Source organism: Hibiscus syriacus, unplaced genomic scaffold (genome assembly GCF_006381635.1).
Source record: "Hibiscus syriacus cultivar Baekdansim isolate YM2019G1 unplaced genomic scaffold, ASM638163v2 tig00110882_pilon, whole genome shotgun sequence".
Taxonomy (NCBI): Eukaryota; Viridiplantae; Streptophyta; class Magnoliopsida; order Malvales; family Malvaceae; genus Hibiscus; species Hibiscus syriacus.
The window spans coordinates 86,385-104,123 of NW_024062896.1; the positions used below are offsets into that span (position 1 = coordinate 86,385).

Genomic DNA, 17,739 nt, shown 5'->3' on the forward strand with positions numbered 1-17,739 from the left:
AGGAAACATATGTTGCCCAAGTGAGAGATTGTTGGAATAAAATCCATAATTATAGACACATATTTTTAATGTATATTGTTATCATAAAATATGACATAAATTAAGTGACCAATTATGTTATAAAATCATAAGGTATTAGAAGTGTCATGGAAATAAAAGTGTATATACTATTAAAGTTGTATTTATAATTTGATGAGGGGAAAATTTATAAGTACAAACAATAATTGATTCTTAAATCAGCTATATAAAGGGGTTATGGTCCCCAAGAAATAGGTCATCTCATATTTTCTTTTATCCCCGTCAGAGAGTTTATACTTAAGAGAATTCTATCTTCTTGGAAGATTACAACCAAGACAATATTCAAGATCTCAAACTTCTAGTTAATCTCCAACAATGGATTCAGGTATGCTTCCTTGTTGAAAACATTTTGATATTTTGATATAATAAATTAAGTTAAATGAATTTTAAGATTTTCCAAATGATTTTCTAAGTATATTCGATAGAATTATTTGAATATCAAAACATTACTCCAAATCTTTCAAAGATCATTTTTAATCCTTACTCAAAGTGTAAAATTAAGTTTTAATCTTAAAACAATTTCAAAATAATTTTACAAAGTATTTCGAACCATTTCAAAGCCAAAAATTCCAGATTGCTCATAGGGAACCGATTCCCCCCCAAGGGGGTACCGATTCCCCCCTGAATGGTTTGGCTCCGAGATTTCCAGAATGCTCGGAGGGAACCGATTCCCCCATAGGGGGTACCGATTCCCCCTGTTCAACGGTCGAAATATTTGAATTTTACACTTAGGGAACCGATTCCCCATAGGGGGTACCGATTCCCCCATGCTCCAAACTGTTTTATTAATTGTTTTCACACTAAAACGGCTATATGATCTTCACTAATCATCTCCAACGTTCAGAGGAGATTCAAGGTGTATTTAAACAAGTTCTGAAGTCCTTGATCAACAAGAAATCATAGAGAAACAAGAGAGAAAGCATCAAACACCAAGTTTGTGCAAATCAAGCCAATTTTCCTTTCAATATTCATTTTGCTTTCAAGAACACCATTTGTGCTCATTTGTAATTATCTTTGAGTGTTCTTTTCTTGTTCTAGAATTGTGCAAACATCTTACCTTGTGAGGTTTTCTTGTAAGTTTGCAAATTTGTAATCTTCTCTTTGGGAAAAAGAGTGTTCTCAAGAGTTGGGGTATACTCTTGAGGGATTTTGTAAGGTTATCTCTTTTGCCTCAAAAGAAAGAACAAATTAGTGAATTTGTTGGAAAATCCTTAGTGTGGATAGCTAAGGTAGTGGACGTAGACTTTGTTTGAGAAAGTCGAACCACTGTAAATCGCTGTGGAATTACTTTCAATTTTTCTGCAAAAGCTTCCACGAAATTTTTAATTGCCAATTTACCCCCCTCTTGGCCGATTCCGTCGATCGATTAACTCAACAATTGGCATCAGTGCCTAACTCATTTGAAGGTTTAATCGCCTCTTGATTCGATCTAGGAAGAGTTAAATCGATAAAGATGGCGTCCACTTCCGGTTCATTCTCCATGGAAGAATCCAGACCAATTGACGTGCCTCCACACTTCAATGGAACAAATTATCGTCATTGGAAGAGGTGTATGATGATATTCATCAAAGCATTTGATATGGAAGCTTGGATGATAATCAAGAAAGGATATTCATCTCCTACTAAGAAGGCAAAGAAGTGGAGTATTCAAGAACGGAATGAAGCTCAACAAAACTCAAAGGCTATGCACATGTTGTGTTGTGCAATTGATCCTAATGTATATAAAGGAGTTTCTTCTTGTTCAAGTGCCAAGAAAATGTGGGATAAGCTTGAGGAGATCTATAGAGACAAGGAAGAAGAAGAACCAATAAAAGTGATGTCTCTATTAGCTCTCACAGAGCCAAAGGTATCTTCTAACTCAAATATATCAAATTCAAAATCTTTTAATGAGTTACAAGATGCTTATGATAAATTATTTTCGGAGTTTGAGACCATGAACTCCAAATACAATAAATTGATTTCTAAATTTATTGCTAAAAATGATCTTCTTTTGAAAGCTAAAACAGACTTGGAAAATCAAAATGAAATGTTGAGAAAGGAGTTAGAGCTTTCAAAAATAAAATCTGAAAACTTTGAAAAAGAAATTTTCAAATTAAACAAACTTCTTCTAGAAATGAAAATGGATTTTGAAAATCAAAATGAAATCTTGAAGAAGGATTTAGAACTCTCAAAAATGAAATTTGAAAGTATTGAAAAAGAAAATTTCAATTTAAAAGATAAACTTGAATGTTTAACTAAAGAAAAAGAGATCATTCTAAATAATTCATCTAGTTCAATAATGACAATATGCTCACATTGTCATTATCATGGTCATAAGGAACATACTTGTCCTTTAAAGAAAGGAAAACGATTTAAAATTAGACAAGTATGGATTCCAAAAAGAACAAGAGGCATTGAAACTAATGTTCAAGGATCCAAAGCAATTTGGATACCAAAATCTACTTAAATGTCTCTTGTAGGTGTGTGGGAGCAATGGTGATGAAGTTGATGATATTCAAGATGCTCTAGCCACACATGAAAAAGTAATGGGTAACCTCTAAACTTAATTTTTTTTATTTTATTTGGTTGCTCATTTATTCTATGCATGCATAAGGTTTTAAATGTTAAATAATTCTAAATGATTATGTTTTGTCTCATGTATGTTGAAAAATATTGTATGATGAACATGGTAATTTTTGGTAAATTGTTTTTTAAACTCTAGTTCATCATATTAATTTTTGGTCAAAATTGATTTTAAAATGTAATTGATATCTCTTTAATAATTGATATTTTTTTCAAGAACTTTGGTTTTGCAAAATTTTGATCTGAAATTTTTAATGTTTATGCATAGATTTTTGTTAAAATATTATAAAGTTTTAATGCATAACATTTTCAAAAACTTTATGCATGTGCTCTTACTCTCTATAATCAACATTGCATAATATTTTATATGTGAATGGGTTAAAAGCATAATCTTTTAAAAAATTTTTGATAAAAGATACAATGTTTTATTTTAAATGATTACAAAATTGATTGACATTGCATCTACTTTCGATTATGCTTATTGGTCATAAAATAGGGATATCTACATGGTGCATTTAGATTCTATTGATATGACTAATTTGTGCCTAGTTACTAAGGATGAACATGATAGTTGGTTATGGCATAGGAGACTAGGACATGCTAGTATGAGTGTTTTGCAACGGTTAATTCAAGGTGATTTAGTTCGAGGGTTGCCTAAGCTTAAATTTGATAATGATAAAATCTGTGATGCTTGTGCTAAAGGAAAACAAAAGCGAGTTTCTTTTAAATCCATTAATGATGTATCAACTAGTAGAGTTTTACAATTGATCCATTTAGATCTTTTTGGGCCAACTAGAACTACTAGCTTGGGTGGAAAACAATATGCATTTGTCTTGGTAGATGACTATTCTAGATATACTTGGGTTCTACTTTTAAATACTAAATATGAAGCATTAGAACAATTCATCACGTTTTCAAAAATAATCCAAAATGAAAAAGGTTACTCTATCACTAGTGTTAGAAGTGATCATGGAACTGAATTTGAAAATCTTGGATTTATTGAGTTTTGTAATTCTAATGGTATTAGCCATAATTTTTCAGCACCTAGAACCCCTCAACAAAATGGAGTTGTTGAGAGGAAAAATTGAACTTTAGAAGAAATGGCTAGAACCATGCTTTGTGAAAATAATTTGCCAAAATATTTTTGGGCGGAAGCCACAAATACCGCTTGTTATGTTGTAAATCGAGTAATGATTAGGCCAATTTTAAAGAAAACTCCATATGAAATTCTCAAAAATAAAAAGCCTAACATTAGCTATTTTCATCCTTTTGGATGTAAATGTTTTGTTTTAAACAAAGGTAAAGAAAACCTTGGCAAATTTGATGCTAAAAGTGATGAAGGAATTTTTCTGGGTTATTCCTTAAATTCTAAAGCTTATCGTGTATTTAATAAAAGAACTTTAGTTGTAGAAGAGTCTATACATGTTGTTTTCGATGATAATCCCCTTCCGAGGAAGGATTCTTGTGTGAATGATGATGTAGGTGTTATAAATACAAATGACGTTAGACATGACGTTGGAGAACCATCATCAAAGGAAGAAACGAAAAATGAGGAAACTCATGATCCTCTTGAGAATCCAACCATTGAAGAAAGGGAAGTATCTTATCCAAGAGAGTACAACTATGTCAAGGATGGTGAAATTATAGGTGATCCATCAAAAGGGGTAACAACTCGATCTTCTCTTAGAAATATTTGTAATTATGTTGTATTTATCTCATGAATAGAGCCTAAGAATATTAAAGAAGCATTAAATGATGAACATTGGATTATGGCTATGCAAGAAGAGTTAAATCAATTTGAGAGAAGTAAAGTATGGACATTAGTTGAAAGGCCTAGTAATAAATCTACTGTAGGTACTAGATGGGTATTTAGGAATAAGCTTGATGAGAGTGGTAATATAGTGAGAAACAAGGCTAGACTTGTTGCTCAAGGGTATACTCAAGAAGAGGGCATAGACTATGATGAAACATACGCTCCCGTAGCTAGGATGGAAGCAATTAGAATGTTATTAGCATTTGCATATTTCAATGAATTTAAATTATATCAAATGGATGTTAAAAGTGCATTTTTAAATGGTTTTATAAAAGAAGAAGTGTATGTGGAACAACCTCCAGGTTTTGAAGATTCAAATTTTCCGGATCATGTTTTAAAATTGACAAAAGCTCTTTATGGTTTAAAGAAAGCTCCTAGAGCTTGGTATGAAAGATTGTCAAATTTTTTAATTGAAAAAGGTTTTTCAAAAGGGAAGGTTGACACTACATTATTTTTGAAGCATAAAGGTAAAGATTTATTATTAGTTCAAATTTATGTTGATGATATAATATTTGGTTCTACTAATGATGTTCTTTGCCAAGAATTTTCTAAGCTAATGCAAAGTGAGTTTGAGATGAGCATGATGGGGGAGCTCTCATTTTTCTTGGGACTCCAAATCAAGCAAAGAAAAGATGACATCTTCATCAATCAAGCCAAGTACGTCAAAGATATGCTCAAGAAGTTTGGACTGGAAAATGGGAAACCTCATGACACTCCAATGAGCTCTTCAACAAAGCTTGACTTAGATGAAGGAGGTAAATGTGTAGATGTCAAATTATATAGGTCAATAATTGGATCTCTACTTTATCTAACTGCAAGTAGACCGTATATTATGTTTAGTGTTTGCTTATGTGCTAGATTTCAATCATGTCCTAAGGAATCACATTTACTAGCTGTTAAGAGAATCTTTAGATACCTTAAAAACACTCCTAGTCTAGGACTTTGGTATCCTAGAGACTCTAGCTTTAGCTTGCATGCTTTTTCTGATGCGGATTATGGAGGATGCAAATTAGATAGGAAAAACACTTCCGGTACTTGCCAATTCCTTGGAAATATGCTAATTTCTTGGTTTTCAAAGAAACAAAATTGTGTTGCATTATCTACCACTGAAGCCGAATACATTTCAGCTGGTAGTTGCTGTGCACAAGTTTTATGGATGAAACAACAACTTTTTGATTATGGAATTGAAGTAGGTACCATTCCTATCAAGTGTGACAATACTAGTGCTATTTGTCTCACTAAAAATCCCATCCAACACTCTAGAACTAAGCACATTGAAATAAGACATCACTTCATTAGAGACCATCTCACTAAGGAAGATTTAGTTCTAGAATTTGTTGATACTTTGCACCAATTAGCGGATATCTTTACAAAAACCTTTAGACAAGGAACGATTTTGGACACTTAGGAGAGAATTAGGTTTGACCAATCTATCTTCACTGAGTGTTTAAAATAATTTTAGCACTTTTTATAATAAATGAAAAATGCTTATAATAATAATTTTTTATTGCATTCATTGCTATTAGTTAAGGGGAGTTTATGATTCTTGATAAAAAATTAATTTTATGTTCAAATATCGTTTAAAGATTAATTGAATTGTTTGAACATGATTAATTTTTAATATATGAGTTGCCAATACCACTAAAGAAAATTAATTTAGCATTTTGAGTGTTTAAAATCGGATTTTAGTATTTTTGTGCAGAGGGAATCGATCCCCCCATGAGGGAACCGATTCCTCCTTTGAAGGGGACCGATTCCCCCCACAGGGGAATCGATACCCCCTGGGGTTCTGGTTAAACACGGGCAGAACCCTTATTTTTATTCAAAACCCTTTTCTTCCTTCACGCCGTTTCTTACCTCTACTCTCTCAAATCTCCATTCTTGCCTCAAATCAACGTTTTTAATTGGAATTAACTTCAAATATCATTCTCTAAACCTGTTGGAATCATCAAAAAAAAATGTGCAAACTTCATCTAATCTCACTCAAATCCGAAATCCTTCAAGATATTTTTCCAAAACTTCTATTTCATCAATTTATAAACATAGAACTAGTTTTAATTAGTTCTAGGATGAACTTTAGATCGAGCATTAATTGTGTTTTGATTGAATTATGTTGTTGTTATGAAAACTATATTGTTTCTCAAAACCGTATTTTTTAAAAAGTTTTCAAAAACTTTGCCCATTAGGATTGATTTAGAGAACCTTGAAATATTGAGGACTCAATTGAGTTTTGGGATTGATTGAATTACATACATGTTTTTTTTTTAAATTTGCAGGTTACATATTCTATTCCGATTCTTAAACCATGTCAAATCCTAAACGACCTAGGACATTGTCTAGTCGCTCAAGTCAAAACCGACCTCTTATTCCTCCACCCAATCCAAATAACCCAAATATGATCATTATGAACTCTTGTTTCAACGTACCTGGTTATGGACAAGATCTATACCATATGTACCATACTTGTTTTGAGTCATATAAAATCTGGGAAGAGTGTATCCCTTCGATCCAAGCTATAGAAGATATGGACTTCCAATATCTTCCTACTCTTAAATCCTAAAAGTTTTATAAACTCTTTTAACTCAAACCTTTGGTTTATCATCAATTAGTCCGTATTTTTCTATTCCAATGTGATATGTGTCCAAAACGAGCTCCGATATGAAACTATAGGAATTTGATCCTATCTTTTAGGACAATTCATTTTTATTGACTCCGGCACAATCGCTACCCATTTTGGACTAGATACCTCAGGTTTAATGAAAAAGGGACTGTGGATTCACCCTATAAGTCTAAGGATAGTGAGAGTACCCTAAGAACTCATCGTGATAGATTCATTCATTATTTGATCTCTTGGTGGTTTAGACCATCCGGAGGTAGGTACTCCTCCCTTAGGAACATAGATATATGGTGGATATATTGTATCCAACAAAAAAAGAAGATTTATCTGCCACAGATCATTTTTAGTGAGTTTCCATAAACATTGTTCCTTCCAAGAATATAGAAATCTTGGTTTATGGTTGTCTCCTTAGTAATTTGTTTATCAAACTCGGTCTTTGGGTCAATGGGTTTATCGTCCCGAACTCAGGACTTTTAATTGTGAAACATTTTGATGTTCATGGATTGTTTTATTTTGCGTGTTTGAATTTGTTGGATAAATGAATATTTGAACTTATATGCTTATATATTTGGTTTGATTTTCACTTTCATTTTAATCTTAATGTTTATTTTTGCATCATTTACATATTAGTTGCATTATGACCAATTTTTGTCATTTCACATTAATTATGAATATTGATTATGAAACTAATGGCTAACGTTTCTCTTGCTTGTGATCTTAGCAGCTTATATTATATATAATCAATTGGCTAACTGATTTCAAAACCTTGTTTAAATTCTTTAAAATGTCTTTTTGATTTAACAAAAAGGGGGAGAAGTGTTAAAGCGTTTTTAAATGATAAATGGGAGAAGTGTTAAAGTGTTTTTAAATGATAAATGGGAGAAGTGTTAAAGTAAGGGGGAGTAATTTCAAAACTTGATTTCAAAATCTTAAAATTACTAAAATGTTTTTGTTATATCAAAAAGGGGGAGATTGTTGAAAACATTTTGATATTTCGATATAACAAATTAAGTTAAATGAATTTTAAGATTTTCCAAATGATTTTCTAAGTATATTCGATAGAATTATTCGAATATCAAAACATTACTCCAAATCTTTCAAAGATCATTTTTAATCCTTACTCAAAGTGTAAAATTAAGTTTTAATCTTAAAACAATTTCAAAATAATTTTACAAAGTATTTCGAACCATTTCAAAGCCAAAAATTCCAGATTGCTCATAGGGAACCGATTCCCCCCCAAGGGGGTACCGATTCCCCCCTGAATGGTTTGGCTCCGAGATTTCCAGAATGCTCGGAGGGAACCGATTCCCCCATAGGGGGTACCGATTCCCCCTGTTCAACGGTCAAAATATTTGAATTTTACACTTAGGGAACCGATTCCCCATAGGGGGTACCGATTCCCCCCACGCTCCAAACTGTTTTATTAATTGTTTTCACACTAAAACGGCTATATGATCTTCACTAATCATCTCCAACGTTCAGAAGAGATTCAAGGTGTATTTAATCAAGTTCTGAAGCCCTTGATCAACAAGAAATCATAGAGAAACAATAGAGAAAGCATCAAACACCAAGTTTGTGCAAATCAAGCCAATTTTCCTTTCAATATTCATTTTGCTTTCAAGAACACCATTTGTGCTCATTTGTAATTATCTTTGAGTGTTCTTTTCTTGTTCTAGAATTGTGCAAACATCTTACCTTGTGAGGTTTTCTTGTAAGTTTGCAAATTTGTAATCTTCTCTTTGGGAAAAAGAGTGTTCTCAAGAGTTGGGGTATACTCTTAAGGGATTTTGTAAGGTTATCTCTTTGGCCTCAAAAGAAAGAACAAATTAGTGAATTTGTTGGAAAATCCTTAGTGTGGATAGTTAAGGTAGTGGACGTAGACTTTGTTTGAGAAAGTCGAACCACTGTAAATCGCTGTGCAATTACTTTCAATTTTTCTGCAAAAGCTTCCACGAAATTTTTAATTGCCAATTCACCCCCCTCTTGGCCGATTCCGTCGATCGATTAACTCAACATTCCTCAAATCTAGTATTTTTATTCTTGATTATTTGAAATGATTAGGTCCTGGTTTGTATTCATAATTATTATGGTTTGGTTCTAACACCTTTTGTTGCAATAGGCATCGACAAAGGGAATGATTTTATTGTGCAACCAACAAGCCACCTTGGGTTGGTGTTGTTAAAGAGTGATTCAAGTGAATATAATGGAGATGGCGAGGTGTTTGAAAAAATTGAAAATTAGAAAACTTTTGGATAAGTTAGATATAAAATTATTTTTCAATGACCTATTAAATGTTTTAGTGACCAATTTGTTGCTTTTGAAACTTCAGTGGGGAAAGCAAAAACTTACTCATACATTACCAACCATTTGTGTAGCTTATCCTTTCTAATTTTATATATGCATTGTGCCAAGTCATCAATTCGTTAAAGGTCTTACGGCAGTTAATTCTCAATGACCATATCTTAATTAAAACAAAATGAAAGTGACCAAATATTATGATTTTTGAATTCAATGAGAAAAAATAATCAGTTTACCCTTCATTAAATTATCAGTTTTCAATTTTAAGAGTTTGTTTGCGGAAAGCTATTTTGGACTGGACAAGTTGTGTTGGGCCTAAAACTATTTTAACCATTTCTGACGAAATCTTTTAGGTTAGGAAAAAAATAACCCAATGTTTCAATATTATTGAAAACCTAAAAAAACATCATTATACACACTTAGTAGTTAAAATGAGTGTTATTTTCTTTTAAAATTTTGAATTTAAATAATTATATTTATGGTGTATACATTATCAATAACTAAGATAATTTATAAATAGATACTACAAACTATTCAAAAGATAAGATTAGGCCTCATTCCTCATATTATATATATAACTTAATCTTGAATTTTTTAGGGAAAAACAATTAAGTTTCTTTTCTGTTTTCAATTGATAACTATAAATATTACTTTGATTTTAATAAAAATATAAATTTATTTAAAAGAATAAAATTAAAAATATTGAAGAGAATATTAAAATATTAAATTTGGGCATGAATTAAGGGACCACGATGGTAAAAGAATTGTTGTTATTTATTGAGGTATCGAGTTTGAACACCATGAATGCCAGAGTGTGAGCATTCAATATCAAATGATTGAGAGTTATTTTTTGAACTGATACTACCTTGTACTTACCCTAGATTAATTAAAAAAATAAATTTGGGATATATCTCTATAATAAATCTTTGTAGGTTTAATTTATTTCTTTTAATAGTATTATTCTAAATATTTAAATCTAATTCTCCTTTAATATATATATATATATATATATATATATATATATATATATATATATTATCATTATACAATAGTTATTGATATTCAATATATATAATGGAAAAATCATGATTTCTGCAAATATTATTTTTTCTTTATAAAATTTCATTTATTATATGGCAAGCACTTGAGAGTAAAAGATGATGAGTGAGGTATAGTTAAAAAACAAAACCAAAACCCGGATAGTGTTGCTATAAACAAAACTTAGAAAGCATCCCTTATAAACAAGATATTTTTAAGGATGTGTTTGTAAATTATAATATAATTTTTATCGTATTAAATGTAATTATAATGTATATTAATTGTTGTAAATATATTTAGTTGATAAAACATAATTATACTATAATTCATTATCTCAAACATGATATATAATATTAATTATAAAAAATTAAAGAATATAACTATATATGTGTTTATATCAATGTTCTCTCTCATAAAAATTGAATACCATAATTGACATCTTCAATTACAACTAATTTAATGTAATCTATAAAGTATAAAAATTATATTATAATTATATTTCATCATAAGTCTCATCTATCTATTTTAATTTTTTATTTAAAAATATATATTTGATCTATTTATTGCACATATATCCAAACATAAGAATTTAATATTCTGTAGCTTGGAAAATTGCAGTAGTGGTGGTTTCCTCTCGTCACATAGACAATTGATTTATATTTTGCATCAAATATCTTTGTTTTTTTAATTCTTTGATTATGTTTGCCCCATCACATGCGCATGGCTAAACTTTGATGGGAAACATTAAATTAACAGAGATTGAAAGGTATATGCTCTGTAACAATTATTTAAGAAAACTTTACTTTAGATACGCATTTCATGCAACTCAACTAAACTTTCCCACGGTTTTAGTAGGCAAAGATGAGGTTTTTGCGGTCCAGAATATTGAAAAGCTTTAGATTTTAAACAACAAACATATAATACCTCTGTTCCCACTGTTCATTCATTAGAATGGTTAATGGTCGGTTCGGCTGGGTGTGACGATCAGTTTTTTTTTTTTTTATAGTTGTTTCTTTGTTTATATCTAGGTTCAGTCGGTATCAGATATTGCTCTTAAAGTCTATTTTATTTTTTGAATGTAATATTAAAATGTTATTTTATAACTAAAATAAACATATTTAATTCACATGCTTTATTTAATAGTATTTTTGTTTGTTATGACATGATATGAGACAAGCATAACAAAATCAAGCATTGTATCTTATTGTGTTTGTTTATGACATGATATGAGATAAACATATTTAATTCCCATGCTTTATTTATTAGTATTTTTGTATCTCGTTTTTGTGTATACTTTACTTTTCAATGAAATGTTTTTTCCCTAAATAAAAATTGAGAAAATTAAATTAAATTAAATTTTACTCTTAAGAATCCTCCTCGAAAAGCGGTAAACAAGGTAGTTGAAACCTGGGAACGTGTAATTTTGTCATATAGTTACTTCACTTAGAATAGCCGATCCGACGTCGTCTCAAGCCTTACCTTGGAAGGAACACCAATGGGCAAGTTGTACATCAATTTTTAGATATATATTCAGACACCCAACCACCTCTTTGCCTTTACAGTTTTCCCTTTTTTCTCAATCATTTCTTTTTCTTCTTCAACATATTATCACTTTTAATGAATTAAAATTATTAATTACTATATTTCCTTGCTTAATATTGCAGTAAGCTCTTGAATAATATTACGGAAATTAATATCCGAATGTATTTCTTAATTTATAAATAGATATAAAACAAATTTCAATTATGTTACGATAAATATATATTAGGTGCATATTAAATTTTGAGAGTGTCTTCTTCAAAGATTGAATTATCCTATAAATATTAAGTTAAGCACCATGCTTATATTCAACGAATTAATAAATGCACAGAAAGCTTTGTACATTTTTATAAATAATTAAACAAAAGAGAGATTATGATTAATAATTAAACACTCTCTTTCCTTCCCTGACAATTTCAAAATAAACCCCTATATGCAAATTTGCATGCTTCATAAATCTGAACTATTTTAAATTATTGTTTTCTTTTTTACAAAAAGCAATAGTACCCCTAAAGAAAATACTTTAAAACATGAATTTGAGCCAAGTTATCGAGCTCTTTGTAACGTTTTCGGCTTCATTGGAGCACGACGCCGTTTTCTTCTCACGGTCCTTCAACGCCGCCGTTTTTGTGCAAAGGAAGAAATTTCTCGATCCCAACTCCATCAGCTTCTCTTCTCTTTCCAAACCTGCGGCCAACCCCACGAAAAATATTGGCCATCAATCAGAGCCGTACGTTATCCTAAAACATACAGTCAACTAATCTAACGGTTAAGAATTCTTGAGAGATCGTTTTTTTTTCTTACTTTCTAAGCTGAATTGAGAATAATGGAGATCGAAAAGGGCGGCGTCCGATGGCGGTAAGATTGGCCGACGACCTTCCTTCGAGTACTGCTTGACGGAAGCGGCTATCAGGTCTCCGACGCTGTTTTCCGGGGAAATCAACACTTGCACGGCTCCGAGGCTGCCTTGAATCGTCACGTTGAATAGCAGCTTCGTCCACTTCGGTCTTACATCGGAGGAGGTCGTAGTAGCCTTCTCTTGAAGTAGCTCGGGCAGCGTCTTCGGCCGCCTCAGCTCCGCCGGTGCCATCGTCGGAATTCTCCCGTGAAACGACGACGCCTTTTCAGATAACCTTCCCCTCCGACTCCTCTCTGATTCCTTCCGCTTATTATTTGAATTCGACATCGAATCGAACTTATCGACGGTAGAATATTATGCAATAATTCAAAAAACAAAAACAAGAAATTTTTTTTGGTGTTGTTTTCTTTGGGTTGGCAAGTAGACAAACGATTACCTCAATCGCCGGAGACGGTAATACCTGAACTGAGGGAAACCGAGGGCGGAATCCGTGCGACGGCTCTCGGGTTTCCGATCACAGTAAGCTATCATCAACTGAATAGTATAACCGTAAATAAACAAAGAACACAAGGGCAAACAGAAAAGCTAAGACAGCAATAAGATAGGATGCACGCTGCCTTAAGTGGCCAACCCTCACAAGTCACAACCTATTTATATTGGGATGGAAAATGACGAGAAAGAGAGAGAGAATTGGCTATAATGAAATCATTGAATCTCTTTCTCCCTGGGGTAACCGGCTACATCCGGTGAGGAAATAAAGTGTTGGTCAATTTTTGTATTAGATTCTTGTACTATGTGATTTTGATGATTTTTTATTAAATCAAGATAATAACATTATAGTATATATTTAAAGATAATTTTAAATTATTTAATATTGAACGTTTATATTTTTAATATTTATGGTGTTTGAATCTTAAATCTTAAAGAATAACAATTCGTTATGTGATTTTGATGAATTTAGTTTCTATTATAATTTTTTTTAGACTTTTTACTTTTTTTAACTGTATTTTTTAGTTTAATTGCTATTTTTTCATTTGTTTTATTAAATAATTTGATGAAATTTTATAAAAAATTATTAGATATTAATTCAAATTTTAATTAATAATTAAGTTATATTTTATTGCATTTTCTAAAATTTTTAGGGTTTATGTGATCTCTACATTTATAACGAGTTATTATTTTTTATCCGTATAAATAGATAAGATAAAATTATATTAAATATTACATTTTACATGTATCTTATTATTTTGTTAATTTTGCTCAATTATTTTGTGTTCCTAAATTACTAACAGAAACGCGTAATATAGCTTATCATGCACACTTTAACATTTTTTAAAATTAAAACTTTTTTTTTTTGCACATTTAAAAGAGGTAAAAAAAATATGATCATTGATAAAAGGAAATAAAAGTCTAAATTTGTTAAAAACGTATAGTATAGGGACTTTGTATAGAGTTTGACCTAAAGCAATATCCTTTCCCGCGAGTTAATAAGAAGTTGACCGGTAACTGCCAGCGGATGCGACATTTCTGTGATTACTTGTGGGGAGCTGCTTCTCGTTGAAGTGGGCTGGTGAAGTAGTGAGCTTGGTTTAGTACATGAAAAATGCATGGTCCAGTTATTTTGAAACACGTGGAGACAAGATAGGGTGAAAGAAGATTGGTTTAATGTTGAAAACCCACATGACTGCCACGTCGACCAACGGGGCTTCCTACTTTATTTATCTTTTTGAATGATGACGTTACATTCTCAATTTTATTTGTCCTATTCGTTAAAATTTATACATTTCACAAGATAAATTTACTAATAAATAGCTTGTATATTATCAATTGATTTTTAGGTAGATATTTTCACTTACACGAGATTACTGTTGCGATAGAGTTTTGACACAATGTATATAGTAGTATATGACAATTACTTAACACATTTAAATTTATAAATTTTTATTTATTCGAAGGTCATGTGTTTTATTTTAAGTATAAGTTCAAGAGAATGTATAGTTTTAAATTTATGATTTATATTTAGAGTTTATTGTTTATAATTTAAATTTTGAATTTAGGATTTTGTTGCACTTATCTGGAGTTTATTCATTAAGATTCTTTCAAAAAAAATTAAAAGTTTTCAAAAAAAAATTATTATATGAAATTTCATACCTTTCAATCAACTGTGGTCTCTTGACATACACATGTAATTTATCAACTAAATTTATTATTTGATAATCAAATTTATTTATATTGTCAATCTGTAAATAATCATCACCCTAGGCCTATTACCAACATTATAGACATGTACATAACTCGTTAGACTGAAATGACACAAGGAGACTGAGTTCTCTGGATCTCTCTTAAGATGATTCATCTTATTCAGATCATTCATCCTTTTTATTCTCTAAAAAGAATCATTGATGGCGACTCTTTATCTAAATAAAAATGGATTAGTGGCCAAAATGTTATTATAACCTCATTTCTATCATCAACAGGTTTAGAATTTAAAAATTAAGTTTTATGAGTTAAATTTAAATTTAAGATTAGAATAGACATAATTATATGATCTAGAATTTATCAAGATTGTTTTAATATTAATTTAAAAATTACATTCATGTTTTAATTTAATTAATATTTTTTTAAGATCAAGACCTCAAACGTCTTTATTCTTTAAAAAAAAGTTAAAATAATCACAGAAATAATTTAACTTTTCCAAATAAACATTAGTTAAAATAACCACAGAGACAATTTACATATTTAGAAATTGGGATGTTAAACGAATAAAAACAAACTTGACAATCAATCATAGATTCACCATGAATGATAAATATTGTTTTTTAGTCCTTTGCATATAGATTTAAATATAAACTTAAGGGATCTTTTTATCAATTTTAGAAAATCACGAGAGTTTTTCCTATTAATATAAATGGATTGAGCCAATCACATGCATATGTTTATACACATGGGTATAACTTAAATTGACGCAACTAGACATGTTCGAAAATTTTATTATTTATCAAATATTAAAATAATAGATCTAAATAAAAAAATTATTAATATTTATAATTTAATACTGTCCGTTAAATAAGATAATCGTTTCGCTGGTACCGAGATTAGTTTTTTCCTTGAATTATGTCCTTAAATAGATAACACAACCAAAATCCTTTAGTCAAAAAGGGAAGTTTTTTCACTTCCAATTATGTATAATATTTAATATTAATGTATCGATAATATATAATTCTGTATGACATCAATTATAAGTTCATCTAGTATATTGAATATTTGAATCTTAATATTATAAATAGAATAAACTGAATTTAAAGAATTATTTTTATAATGTACTTTTATCCAATAATGGATTTAAAAATATTTTAGAGGGTAACACATATTAATAATATATTTTTTTATATATGGATAGACAAATAAAATTTTAGGATAACTAATAAAACAAAAAAACTAATTGAAAGAAATTCAATTTTTAAGATAAACACGTATCTATCCTAAATGCTATGTGCGTCCATCACTAATTTTACTATATTCAATAATTAATCATACACTAAAATACATATCAATAATTATTCATATAAAAAATAAGCTCTAATTATGAGAACACATAGATACGAGGAACTTCTACATATAGTAAACATGTAACAGGTGACCAAATTCATTGAGTCTAACTAGCCAGCCAGCTGAAGTGGGTCCCAAAAAACACAGAGGACTTGACCAATGCCGCCGGTGGGTCTCCCATATTGAACACGATACTGAAACCATCCAAGGACTGCCTCATCGACGGGCCCTTTCCTTTGTCTTTTACGAGTACACAATATCAACTTGGTCATTATTAGATTCCGGTTTTACGAACCAAATATCTCTTTATTATTTTTTTAATAATATGAAGTGATAATAATAATAATATTTATTTATAATTTTTTTTAATTATTGATAATACATATACAACTTACAAATATAATTAATTAAATTCAGAATCTCAAGATAAAAGAATACTTCTTTTAATCATTATATCACTGGAGTTTATATTGCTTTTTACTCTTATATGGGAAATTGGTACAATTATTAAATGGGACATGTTAGGGTAAAAACCAAAGAGATCGGCCACCACCACCTTAAAACCAGGCCCCGCCTCTATAATTTGCATGGCTAGCTGCTGCTGATACCTGATGAATGTTTCTGTATATCCAGATTCTAATTAATAACGTGTCTTTTGAAGAATCCTATGGGATCCGTATGAAACATGCAACACTGTTTTTTATAATTAATTTTTCATAAGGTTTTCCTTTACGTGTCTTCATAAGCTATAATTAACAGGTTCCTTATGCATTTCCAAATCGTTGTTTCTGACACGTGCTATGTTGGTTGGTAACAAAAACATATACGCTTCACAGTTGGACTTTAATTAAATATAAATGAAGGGGAAAACAGCCGTCGGATTCTCGAGAAAATTCAAATATTATAAGGTAAGAGAATTCATATTGGATTCAATAAGGGAATGAAATATGTGAAGAATATGTTTTTGTTTATGTGTCTGTATTCAGAGCATACGTATCAAATCAACCGGACGGCTAAACAATGCCCTCAAATTTTAGGGATGGGGTTGGCTGATATGACAAGTTTGGTGACCGCTAGTGTTGAACATTTTTAGATAAATTTTGTCCATACAAATATTTTTAGAAATAGAAATATATAGACAAAAAGTTTATCAACCGTAACGGGTTTGATTTCAACACATGAAATGACAAGGTTACAAAAAGCAAATTACTATTTAATTAGTTAACAAGCAATTTATCGCGTAAATTATATGAATTAAAAGCATCAATTATTTATGAGCTTTTACTTGAGCCTACACATATCTAAAAGTTGATTTTTTTTTCTTTTTTTGTCTAAATTTAAAAATTCGTTTGATACATAGAAGTATAATGCAACATCCCGAAATCC

At 30.4% G+C, this 17,739-nt stretch overlaps 1 protein-coding gene and 1 long non-coding RNA gene across 2 annotated transcripts; one reads left to right on the forward strand and one right to left on the reverse strand.

Annotated features, from left to right (window-relative positions):
- Positions 1-11,465: 11,465 nt before the first annotated feature.
- LOC120144203 lies at positions 11,466-12,661 on the forward strand. The gene is made up of 3 exons (XR_005518019.1): positions 11,466-11,484; positions 11,550-11,556; positions 12,450-12,661. It is a non-coding gene; the product is annotated as an uncharacterized LOC120144203 (long non-coding RNA).
- LOC120144201 (uncharacterized protein At4g22758-like) lies at positions 12,450-13,440 on the reverse strand. Its single transcript, XM_039158327.1, has 2 exons — positions 12,750-13,440; positions 12,450-12,632 (listed from the first exon to the last, which is right to left on the reverse strand). The coding sequence occupies exons 1-2, from the start codon at positions 13,129-13,131 to the stop codon at positions 12,469-12,471; spliced, it is 546 nt and encodes a 181-aa protein (XP_039014258.1). The 5' UTR covers positions 13,132-13,440; the 3' UTR covers positions 12,450-12,468.
- Between the last annotated feature and the right edge of the window lie 4,299 nt (positions 13,441-17,739).